The sequence below is a fragment of the Chiroxiphia lanceolata genome, chromosome 7 (assembly GCF_009829145.1).
Source record: "Chiroxiphia lanceolata isolate bChiLan1 chromosome 7, bChiLan1.pri, whole genome shotgun sequence".
In the NCBI taxonomy this organism is placed as follows: domain Eukaryota; kingdom Metazoa; phylum Chordata; class Aves; order Passeriformes; family Pipridae; genus Chiroxiphia; species Chiroxiphia lanceolata.
Window position 1 is genome coordinate 19,835,287 of NC_045643.1, and position 12,696 is coordinate 19,847,982.

General features: G+C 36.8%; 1 protein-coding gene across 2 annotated transcripts in view; it reads left to right on the forward strand.

The window, feature by feature from the left end:
- Positions 1-12,696, forward strand: part of LRP2 (LDL receptor related protein 2) — a 114,851-nt gene that overhangs the window by 92,408 nt on the left and 9,747 nt on the right. For both annotated transcript variants that reach the window (XM_032692907.1, XM_032692908.1), the window contains exons 60-70: positions 94-210; positions 1,376-1,513; positions 2,252-2,374; positions 3,300-3,428; positions 5,360-5,491; positions 6,124-6,255; positions 7,913-8,056; positions 8,837-9,002; positions 10,879-11,007; positions 11,683-11,903; positions 12,336-12,512. In XM_032692907.1, the coding sequence (XP_032548798.1) occupies positions 94-210; positions 1,376-1,513; positions 2,252-2,374; positions 3,300-3,428; positions 5,360-5,491; positions 6,124-6,255; positions 7,913-8,056; positions 8,837-9,002; positions 10,879-11,007; positions 11,683-11,903; positions 12,336-12,512 (1,608 nt within the window). The remainder of the gene's footprint in view (positions 1-93; positions 211-1,375; positions 1,514-2,251; positions 2,375-3,299; positions 3,429-5,359; positions 5,492-6,123; positions 6,256-7,912; positions 8,057-8,836; positions 9,003-10,878; positions 11,008-11,682; positions 11,904-12,335; positions 12,513-12,696) is intronic.

Consider the following 12,696-nt stretch of genomic DNA (forward strand, 5'->3'; position numbering starts at 1 on the left):
GCAGCATTTTTTAGAATGTTGTTTTCAAAAACTAATATTTTATCTGGATTTGGAGAAGAAGACATTTCAAAAGTTGCTTCTGAATCTTTTCAGAGCTGAGGACCTGCCACCCAGGTTATTTCCAGTGTGATAGTGGACACTGTGTTGCAGAACGCTTCAGATGTGATGGAAATGCAGACTGCCTTGATTTCTCTGATGAAGCAACTTGTCGTGAGTTTCAAACTTTGCAGTTGGTGCTCATTGCTCTCACTTCCAAAAAGATTTGCACTTTTGTCTATCTTTAAGTGAGATGACTCCTTAGAGGTATAGAATTGTGCAGCATTCAATAATGTCAGTAAAAATTCAAGATAAGTATAATATTTTGAATCAGCTTTTTGATATAATAGGTTGCCCTCTCTTATGCTAGTTGTAAACACATTCCTAATGGTAGGAAATGGATGTGTTTACAAGGTCCAGGAGAAGATACATGTGCGATCAAATTAAAATTTTTGACCATCCGATGGACACTGCAAGATCCAAACTGTTTCAGTTGTACCAAATTCTAATAAGGTTCTGTAATGAGATTTTTCTTTATAATACCCAAATTTCTGTAAAGTTTCCCAGAGTATTAGTGAAGCCAAGGAAATAAAATACTTTTCCATTTCTGTTTTCCTTCTGTATATTAATCTACTGTGAAAAAATATCTGTAGCTTGCATGAAGCTCCAGCTCCATCTGTTAAACCAGAAAGTAGTGTTCACAGTTGGAATGAAAATATCGTCTCTCTGCTCTATCTGCATTGACTGACATCAGCTTTTTAGTGATACTGAAGTATTGGTTCTGACTTACATATTCACATTATTTTAGGCTTCAATACTTGAGGGAACTCTTTATGTTGGTATCATGGCACTTCTGTGCATCTTTACATTTTAACACCGGTGCTTCAAGTAAGAAGGGGCATCTGCACACTACTATCTGTATTTTTCTGATGGTAACCGCATCCTGGAATGTACATCACAACAGTTGTCTTTCAGAACCTGAGTTACACAACATTTGGCTGTTCTTAAAGGGAGGAGAAAGTGTATGAGAAGCCCTTGAAAGAGCAAGGGTATGGTTTATTTATATAGGTTGGTAGAATCATATTGTTTTCTTTCCTTTAGTTCAGTTATGTTGTTTCACTGTTTATTTAAACCTGAGTTAATTACATTATCGCTACCAAGAAGTCCTCTGTCCTTGCAGTCTGTTGTTGCTGTACATCTTTGCAGTGCCTCATGTAGTACCTCCTATTATGGAGAGAAGGGTTTTTAAAAATAACATAGGATTGGGCTGAATATTTTTCAGGAAAACATAACATTTTTATTGTAAATGCAAATGTCATAATCATTTTCCTTTCTTCAGCAACACGGTATCCTAATGGTACGTACTGTCCGCCCATGCTGTTTGAATGTAAAAACCACGTCTGTATCCAGCCATACTGGAAATGTGATGGTGATAATGACTGTGGAGATGACTCTGATGAAGAACTTCACCTTTGCTGTAAGAGAGAGAAATTATACTCAAATGAACAATATGCTAAATAAATCTACCTACAATAGACAGAACAATTAGAAAATAAATTTTAATTTTTCAGGATGAGAACTTCATATGCAAGTTCACTTCATCCTCCAACAATGTGTTTCTCACTGCTTTGCAGATATTTGTATATGTGGTTATAAAAGTAGGGAGAAGCATAGCAAAGAGATAAGGACACTGTTTCACATTTTGCAGTTGATTATCTAAAATAAGAACATCAATTTGAAATTAAAGATTAATTCAGATGATGTATATTCTCAAAGTTGCTGAGCTTTTAAAGCTATCGGTATTGTCACCGTGTCTTTGTAAGTACGGTTGAGGAGTCCTGACTTCAGCTCTAACAATTAGTTATTGGAAGTGCTACTTGAACAGGTTTTGTCAGTTGTACACTATATAGCCACTAATAGCATGTTGGATTTTCAGTCACTATACTTCATGAACAAATCTAGAAACTTCAGTGTTATATGTAGTAGAGAATATGCCTTTGGCCAAAGATGATGTACTGTCTTCTGACAAAAAAATGTGTAATGTCCTAACATACAGTCAGCAAAATGTGCAGAAAATATTCTTTGGGTCTGAATATCTTCTCACCTTTTGAAATAGACAAAGCATATAAATGCTACCAGATAAAAGTGATTGGAATAATTTGTGTCTCAATGGCATCAAGTATCAAAGTGTGATTGACTTGATCTCTGATTTCAGTGGATATTGCTTGTGAATCTCCATTCCGCTTCCGATGTGAAAACAATCGCTGTATATACAGTCATGAGCTGTGCAACCAGGAGGATGACTGTGGAGATGGAAGTGACGAGAAAGAGGAACACTGTATGTTTACACAAAATTGAGCATCAAAATCAGTAATTGTGATGTGATTAATATTTAATACCAAAGAAATGTCAAAATTAAACATAAATTATGAAAGTAATAGTATGAAATAATTTAAACTACGGTTATTGGTACTAAGTATTTATGGCTCTCTGTATAAGTAGAAAAAATCTGCAAACATTTGTCTGAAAAGTAAAGATCATGATTTTCAAAACAATATTGTATTTTAATATGAGCCAGCAGCTAAATTTTATCATCTTACTATGAACTCCACTTAAAATAAGGAAGAAGAAAAAGTCTGGCTGTATCATAAAATTAAGATGGGATGAATAAAATAAAGGAATGGCTACTTCTGAATTTGTGGCACTGTTATGCACATATTAATAGTGTTGATATTTAGGTCCACACTCTGCAGAAGCTCTGTTAATATTCAATAGGTTTTTGCCCTCAGACATCTTATGTAGTTCTCATTGACTGTGTTGATTTTTACATTATCAAGTTTAATCATATTCTTAGTTGGTTAATGATATTATTTGCTGAGTTTATTGCACAAAATTCTAGAATTTAATAGAATACTAGTATCTCAATAATCTCTTGAAGTCTGCAGTAGATGTATGAAGTATATCACTAAAGGATATTAATAGGCTTGCATTATTTAAAAGAAAGTTTAATCAACTATTAATAAAAAGAATTTTCCTTCTGTCTTTTTAATAAAATAGTGGAACTTCTTTCAGTTCAGGAATTTGACTAGGAGTCAGGAGGTTTATGTCCTTGTTATGGTTTTAACTACAGCGTTTCAAAGTCACTCTAATCATTGTTTTACCAGATTGTATCAGCTTCCCCATTAGCAATGTGGAATAGTGCTGTCTCGTGGTACTTTGTAGCTGAAATTGTGACAGAGAAAAGTTTCTCTTCTTGGCTATAGGTAGAGAACCGACACCAAGGCCGTGTACAACTGAAGAATTCAAATGCAATAATGGAAATTGCATTCCTCTACATTATGTCTGTGACAATTACGATGACTGTGGAGACCATTTTGATGAAATCGGCTGCAGTAAGTAATAATATCAGTAGAACACAAAATTGCAATGCTATTGAAATAAAATTTCTGAAACTGATAACAATACATCTTTCTTCCTGAACAGCATACTAAGAAGTATTCCTTTTTAATTAGCCTGTGTAAATTAACCTGTGCTAGGATTACCCAATGATAATATTTTCTGGTTTTATTCTTTTTCTATTTTCATTCTTTCATTATTTTAATTCATTCTGGTTTAATTCTTTTTTGTTTTCATTATTTTGTACATGTCTGTACAAAAATATGTAGATGTGGCACTTAGGGACGTGGTTTAGTGGGGCTTAGCAGTGTCAGGTTTATGGTACAACTTGGTCATCTTAAAGGTCTTTTCCAACCTAGATGGTTGTATGATTCTATGAAAATCAGTTCTCTGAACAGTCTTTTTTAGGCTTAGGGTATTTATGTATCACCAAAAAAAAAGGAGTTTATCTTTTTTTTTTTTATCTTGTTTTAAAATGAATTGCATTACAGAGGCAAGAACATGCAGCTATTTCAATCGTAATTGCAATAGGCCAACCTGTGGAATTATTCCTGGGCAGACTCTGAACTGGTATACATTGCTCTAGCCCTGTTAAAAGTATATTGAGATGCTTCTATTTCCTTTTTAAAGACATGACCACAGAATTCTATAAGGACAGGCAGTCATTGGCCTGACTGCCTTCTCGAATCCCCTGTACAGCTTTTATTAACTATGTTTTATAAATTTACTAGCAACCATTTGGACGCAAAAGCTTTGACTTGAACTTTGAGGGAAGAGAGATTATTCCATGGAATCTGGAAACAAAAACTCCTAACTTTTTATATCAATGTGCACAATGATAATATGAGCATGTACTTGCAATTTCAATTTGTCAGGCTGTGATGGCTTCAAGTGAAAGTGTGCCAAATGCTGCACGGGTGATTTGCAATCCAGCAGACTTGCAGAACACAACTTGGAAGCCTATAGTACAGTCCATTTTGAAGCAGCTGATTTTTCTGTTTCACTTACCATCCCAATGGTCTTTAGGTAATATAACCTAATGCAATGACTTGAGGAAAATATAAAACTATAAATGCTATGAAACAGTGTGAAACACATACCTTCTGGCAGTCAGCACTGTACTGTTTGGGGGTGGATGTGAATGCAGGTCAGATGGTAACATTCAGAGCCTTCCCAACATCAAATACCTGCTATAGAGAAAACGGTATATATGTGTGTATATGTGTACAAGTAATTTATGCTTCTACACATGTATGTGAAATTGAGCTGTTTAAACTTAAATTAGTCAGCAGTGGAATGTGAATGTATAAAGGAGATAATCAGCTTAATGTAATGTTTTTGCTGTACATCTGTATCTTTTCCTCATGATCTGTCATCGAACATATTATCTATCTTTTCCGCTTATATAACAGATACTCAAAGTATTGAGTAAAAATACTCAAGTATTTTGTGATGTCAGAATCAATAGAATTCTACATGTACTTTGGGAAGAGTATAATTTTCATTATCTGTTACAGACTATCTATTATCCCTGACTTGGCTTTTCCATTATAGGCATGTTTGAAAGGGCAGTGCATTCTGTGCAATGACCCGTGCTGACTTTAGGTTAGGTATGGCATGAACAAGAAATTCTGCAGTTGCTGCAGATTGGTGGTAATGTAGAATGTAATTTCTTTTATGGAAGGTGAGCTTTAATGGTTATGGCTCTTATCCTGACCCTGTTAACTGCTTCTCAGTTGACAGCCCTCTTGACCAGTGGTTACCATTCTCTTCTAATTTTAGTTAGAAAAAAGGAAAGAAAGCTAACTTTGTCTACTTGAAAACTATTTTCTATTACAGTAATGATAAAAATTGTTATACCTTCCCCATATCACTTCATTTTTTGATTATAATTCCATAATATGCTTGCTTTTTTTTTTTTCCTCAGATCCTGGAACAGGGCGAACTTGTGCGGAAAATATCTGTGAACATAATTGTACCAACCTGAATGAAGGAGGCTTTATCTGTTCCTGTAGGCCAGGGTACAAGGCCAGTGAAACTAACCGAAACTCCTGTGATGGTATTTTCAATCTTATAAATGTCTTCTCACTGATAAGTGTTCCATGAGCTGTCACTTCGTGATTCTATTGTGACCATCCATTTTCACATCCTAACAGGATTTTTATTCATTTAGCAGATGCTTCCTGAAAAGTTTTGCTGCTGAATCATGTTTTCTAACATACAGGCCTCGAATTCAACAAAGAACTGGCTCCACAGTTCAGACTTGTTTTAAGCTTTTGGTGGCTGTAGATACATGTTTTTGCTCTACAGCATATAGGTTTTGTCCTATCTTTGCAATCCAAGGGACAGAAATCTGATGGGGTTTGATCCAGATGCCTCCTAAACACCTCCAGGGACGGTGACTCCACAACCTCCCTGGGCAATCTACTCCAGTGCCTGACCACCCTAACAGTGGAAATTTTCTAATATCTAATCTGAGTCTCTCCTGTCTCAGCTTAAGGCCATTTATTCTCCTCTCTCAATTTAAGGCTGTTTGCTCTGGTCCTCTCACTGCAGGTATGTAGAGGAGACTGGCCTCCACCCCACTGCAACTTCTCAGGTGGTTGTGGAGAGTGATGAGGTCCCCCCTGAGCCTCCTTCAGGCTAAACAAGAAAGAAGGCTCTAGAAATCTTTTCTCTGCTTGTGTTCAGATATCAACGAGTGTGAGATCTTTGGAACATGCACCCAGGACTGCAAGAATTCCAAAGGAAGCTATGAGTGTTTCTGTGCAGATGGCTTCAGGTCTGTGGGTGATCAACAAGGGAAACAGTGCGCAGCTAATGGTATGTTAACTGATAGCAAGATTGCTACCTGTAAAGAACAAGTGGAATGTAGCAACTTAATGAGTATAATCCTCTCTTCTGTAGGAAGAGGATATTGAAAACCAATCCTTATTCTGTAAAATAGTAGAATCTGTGTGTTCCACCTATTGCATAATCAGGAAAAAAGTGCTCATCTCTCCTTCCAGTTGTAAACATTACAAATAATACCTTGATTTGGATACCTGCCTTCCTTTCTCCTGAAGTTTTCTGCAAACAAAAACCTGTTATCCTGTGGTTGTCATCACAAAGAAATTAATGTTGCCTATTCCTGAAGTTTAGGTTTTCTCAACAAAATAATGCACCAGAAAAAATTGCATTAAGCTGGTACAAATCAAAGGCAGTTTGACAGGTTGCCATTCATTGTTCATGGACTGATGCACACAAATAGAAGGACTTTGGCCAATGTTTAACATCAATCATTGGCTTTTTATCATACCTCAGTGCAATGACTACAGCATGTGGCAGTCTTTGAATAGGTAGAGTTGATTCAGAAAATAATAGTAATAGAATAGCAATAATAAAAATAAAGAGGTGATAGGAAAAAAGTGACAGTGTTATATAAAACAGAAACAATACTGTATTTAGAAAAGTATTTACACTTTACCAGCTTTAACAGAAAAATGATAGAAATATGGTGTGCCTACTGGAATAGTAAAATCTTCAGAACAGAATGCCTGTGACCTAACCTGCATGCTACTGGAGATTTTGAAACTTAAAAATTATTTGTATTATGAAAAATGCTATGAGAAAACAATGTCTCCAGCTTTCCTGTCCGGGGGCCTAATTCAGCAAATTCAGCTGCTGAGCATGAGGCTGGAAATGCAAAAGGACATTTGCACCTGAGTTTCTGCCTGGCTGCCTCTTTATATGACTGTGTCAGAAATCTAGTTCTTTGAAACCCTCCTTCATAGGATTTATTCAGGAAACATCTAGACACACCAGGTTTTCAAGGCTAAGTGATGGAAGATAATATGGTTGTAGCTGGTAACATAACAAAATTTGTTGTACCTGAAGTTCTACTTCTATGTGTGCCTGGAATTCTGCCACACTTTGCAGTACAAGCTCACAGCCCTCATAAGTGAGGCCCTGGTGGGACATTATTAGGCTAACTCCAAATTAAGCTGTGGGCAGGAGAACATTCATCTGAATATGGAAACATTAAGATTTAAAGACTTTCAGGTAGAACAACTCAGACAGGTCGTGTCATAGGGTACTGGCACTCTATTTGTACTTTCAAAATCATTTCCTGTACTTTGAGGGAGGAAAGTTGAAGTGCATATTGTGTAGTGGCAATCTATTTTTGAAATGTGAAGTGATGATATGCCAACAATGTAATGTTTAAGAATTTTTAAGGAATAATCCCTTAATGATTACCTCTGCACAAGATCTATGGTGAAAAGAATAATACTATCCTCACTGTTAAGCATTTCAATAGCTTTTAATAAATTTTGCAAAACCAAGAAGTTTGAATAGCTCTGAAGCTTTAGAAGTGGCCTTGTGTTCTTCTTGTCCAGATAGGACTTGTGAAAATCACAGTTTAGGCTTGACTAGAAGTGACTTTCTTCTGCTTCTTCTAAAATGAGAAATACATGAAAATAAATTCACGATCATTTCCCAGGTAATCCTCCATTGTTACTGCTGCCAGATAATGTGCGGATTCGAAGGTACAATATCTCATCAGAACAGTACTCTGACTATATCGATAATCAGGAGCGCATCCAAGCTCTGGATTATGATTGGGACCCTGAAGGGATAGGCCTGAGTGAGTATGTTAATACTCAACCATGCAGTGGTTGGTTTAAAAAGATGCATTTCTGCAGTGTAGGTGTTTGATTTACACTGAAAGTCAAAATTAAATTAGATTAACTGGCCAGGTCTTGGTTGAATCTGCCCCTCCCTTCTGCTCATTCTGCAGCATCAGTGTGGTTTCCTTTGATGATTTAATTTAGTTTAGATATGTTTTGCTCTGGTTTTCCTTTCATTTCAGTGTGAGTTTAGCTATGAAATTGTGGCTCTTTAGGATTATGCTGCAGCAGAGGATTATTATAAATTAACCCCTTCTTTTCTTTTACCTTTTCAAATCCCCAAACCTCGCTCAAGTCTTGCCAGAACTAATCTTTATACTAAGCAGGAATGGCTACTAGATCCCTGCATTAGCTTATATTTTTTGGCTCTTCGTCAGGTTCTTTTTTTTTGGCCATTTTCCCAGGGCCACTGTCCTGGGCCATACTTGCTCCTCAGGGTTATGAGACTCTAAATTACTTTCACAATCATATGTAAAGGCTTCAGAACTAATATCCTTTACTCTTGAAAAATGTGATACATAATATTTCTTGGTAATCTAGATCAAGATGACTTTAGATGTGGATCTTATATTTGATGGATGGCTTAAAACTTTACATACTAACACAACGTAATTTAAATGAACGAACGGCTGTTATTCATAAATAAAGGGGTCTGGTAACTTCACATAAGAGCCTCAGAAAGATTAGAATTTTCAACAAATATGGAATTAACTAGACCTTTGTCATCTTTTTTGAAGGTATCGTGTACTTCAGCATTCTGGGACAGGGTTCTGAGTTTGGAGCTATCAAACGTGCTTATCTGCCCACATTTGACAGCAGTAGAAACAATCCTACAAAGGAAGTTGACTTGAATCTCAAATACATAGTTAGTCCTGATGGGTTGGCTGTTGACTGGGTTGGAAGGTAAGTGCACTGAAAAACTAGAAAAATGCTGTACATTTAATGTGTCAAGGATTTGATTGGGCAGTGCAAAATGCGCTTTTTTCTTGCTTATGAACTGTCTCTGAAGATGTCGAGTGTGAAGGTAGTTCAGTAAGCTGTCCTTGCCCAGGCAGCAGGTTAATAGGTCACGTGCATGCAGCTGACTGCATCACATGTTTTCTGAGGAAACTTGCCTTACTGTACAACTGGCAGATCAGTTGTGCATCAGTAAAGTGCTAATATATCAGCCTTCATGTCAGATGGATTCTTCTTTGATGACTTAGGTAAGCTCCAGGGAACAAGCTTTTTCTGCCCCTGGAAGGGAAACCTCCCCAGTCTTTGCTCCTTTCTTACCAACCTTGTACTATATGAGCAACATCAAAACAGAAACAGCTCTGAAGTTTGGTGAATAGATGTCTTTTCTCAGAAAGTGGTTACATTTTTGTAATCATGTTCTTATGAGTTTTTTCTCCGTTTTATTGGCTGTGGATTTTTTTAGGCTAAAGCATGATAATTTTTTTAACTTAATCATAGAAATATGAGATCACTTCTTATGTTTACTACCTTGGGAAAGAGCTGGGAGAAAGTTAGGCATGACTTCTGGGAGTTTGACTCTGGTGTTGATGGCATCATTTATTTGCAATGTAACTTTTAAAGGATGTGGTGGACAGACATAGCTGAAGTTCATTTGCTATAATTATGAAAGGATCCTGGTGCTTGTAGATAGGCACTATGAAATCTGCATAGTCTGCATAGTCTATGATTCTTTTTGAAGCTGAATGGACAGACATGAGTCAATCTTCTGAATACTGTGGCCAGATTTTGGATGTCCCTGGTATAAATCATGATAGCGAAAAAGAAGTGAAAAATTCTCTCTTTTCTTCCAGCAGTTTTAAAATGTGAGAAAGATATATTAAGGTCTGGGATAGCCTTCAGAGTATTTTGCTGTTTGCATCGTCAGCTGGAGGCCACCTAGAAAACCAAATGTCTCTGAGGGCAAAAGGGAGTGTCTAAGTTTCTATTCATAAATCTAAATGGTCATGAGAGCAAGGATAAAGGGTATCTATCACAAGGATCCCTGGTGAGGCTAGCACCTTCAGCACTTCAAGCATAGTGTTACACTGACTTCAGATCATGTTGAAACTTTCATTTTAAAAGACCACGTTTAATTGTCTGCACATATTCCCAAGCCAGTTATCAAATAATTTATTCAATCAGGAGGCACTGTGTGATTAGCGAGTGCATAATAATGCTTATTATCTAGGCTCAAAAATATAATAAAGCCGTGATGATAAAGATAAACAAAATTCAAGGAGGATTAGACTGAGTGCCCTGTTTATTAGGACTAAAAGCATTTGCATCTGATGTGGTAACAATTTATTCATTAGTATCTTTGTCATAAGACAAAAGTCTAGAGAGGAGCTGTGAACTAATAAGCTGGACACCTTCAGAGCTGCTGCAAAAATTACATGGTAAATAAATTTTTACTGGTAATGAACCTCATCATCCTGGAAATCAGAGTCTTTAAAGATGCTTATTAGCCACCTCTTCTGCTTAAAAGTAAGAAAAAAGTTTTCAGTATCCCTTCAGTGAAGATTATTTGACAGATAACAGAGGCAGCTGCAGAAACTTTGTCAGAGGGAAAAACTGGTGAGCCAATAGATCTCTTTTGCTAAACTCACCTATATTTAGGGCCTGTATATTCCAAACTGAACAAGTTTAGATGTAATCAGTGCAGTTTCATTATATGAATTTTGCTTGGGTTATATATATTGTTTCTTCTTAAATTTTTTTTTTTATTCCTCTTCCAAGTGTAGACTATTTACTTTTGGAATGTTTTGTGTCTTACATAATTCAGACATCTTTACTGGACTGATGCAGGGACTAATCGCATAGAGGTGGCAAAATTAGATGGACGGTACAGAAAATGGCTTATTTTTTCTCTACTGGATCAACCAGCAGCTATCGCTGTCAATCCAAAACGTGGGTAAGTATTACAGGACTTAAAAGAATTGTTTTCAATGCTATTCAAACCCAAAACCCCCTACAATGGTAATTTTTCCAGGAAAGACTAAGGGAATATTCTTGGGAATATTCCTTTAATAATGTTGCGAAGTTTGCATGGGAAAGTATTTTGGATTAGATTTCACGTGGATGCTTGTGTTGGTGACAAGGCCAGGCAGTTCAAATAAGAGTCTGTGTGTGCCCAACAAACTTCTCTGTTATTCCTGAAATAGGGAAATAGATGGGAATATCTCTTTACCAGCTCCAAGCAATACAGAAATAGGCTCCTTTGCAGGGGAAAGCAATGTAAATGCACTGGTACATTCAACAGCTGTGCTTGCTACAACTAGTATTATGTGATGGATTAGGAGATACTGTGATATGTGATTCTCTCAGTTGGGGTAAAGCAGCATGGCTTCTTGCAACCGCCTGGATGCTGCAGCTCTGTTGTGACTGATGGATGTTCTTTTGGTATTTATCTTCTCTACTTAAAACAAGCTTGTTCAGTGAACTCTCTGTGACCTTCCTAAAAACATCTGCAAAACATAGGATGCTGAACAGCTTTTTGTTATGCAACTGATCTTTTGCATGAGACTCCAAAGGATATTCATGACAACCAAATTCTGAACTATATTAAATTCTGGTTCTGTCCTTTCAGGCTCATGTATTGGACTGATTGGGGAAGGCAGCCGAAGATTGAATGTGCCTGGATGGATGGACAACAAAGACAAACCCTGATCTCTGAAGACCTTGGCTGGCCAACAGGTCTTTCTATTGATTATTTGAACAATGATAGGATCTACTGGAGTGATTCTAAAGAAAATATTATTGAATCTATGAGACCGGATGGGACAGACAGAACCATTGTATTGCATGGAGGTAAGAACTTATTATGCAATTAATGTAATAGTAACCAAGATGTGTGCTAACAAGCACTTGGGCTTCACAAGTGGGGCTAGATTTGGGAACTTTTCGAAGAGTAAGTCTTGGTAGTGTTTTCTTCTTTGTAGAGGGATAAATGGCACACCAGGTTCAGAGCTCATGATGCCTGGTAACTAGACTCCCTGAGGGTAATTTACATCACCCAAAAAGAAGACAATGTGGAAAATTGGCTTCTTGCTTTTTTAAAGTATATAATTCAGCAGTCTGCAGGAACAGTGACGTGAAGTAGTCAGGCACATAAGGATGTAAATATATAGCTGCAAATGTCTTAAATGATGAGATAATATATTTAAGCTGAAGAACAGCAGTTTTGTCACTCGTGCTGGAGATTTGCTTGCTGATGGTCTATTGTTTGGTTCCTTTGAGAAGTAGGCAGTCCATACAGCCTTGATGTCTTTGAAGGCCATTTATATTGGATAGCTAAAGAACGAGGAGAAGTCTGGAAGAAAGATAAATTTGGAAATGGAGAAAAAGTGAAAGTGCTGACCGTGAATCCCTGGCTTACTCAAGTGCGCATCTATCACCAGCACAGATACAACCAGTCAGGTGGGTAATCAGGATCCCAGTGAGCCTTTCCTTGCTATGAGATCCAAGTTGATATTGATGTATTCAAAGAGCTTATTAATCTTCTGATAATGTGTCTATCAGTATGTGATAATACTAGTTTCTGAAAACCTAAAAATTAAATAGAGGCTGACAAGTATTTTCTGCGCATGCAAAATTAAATCAA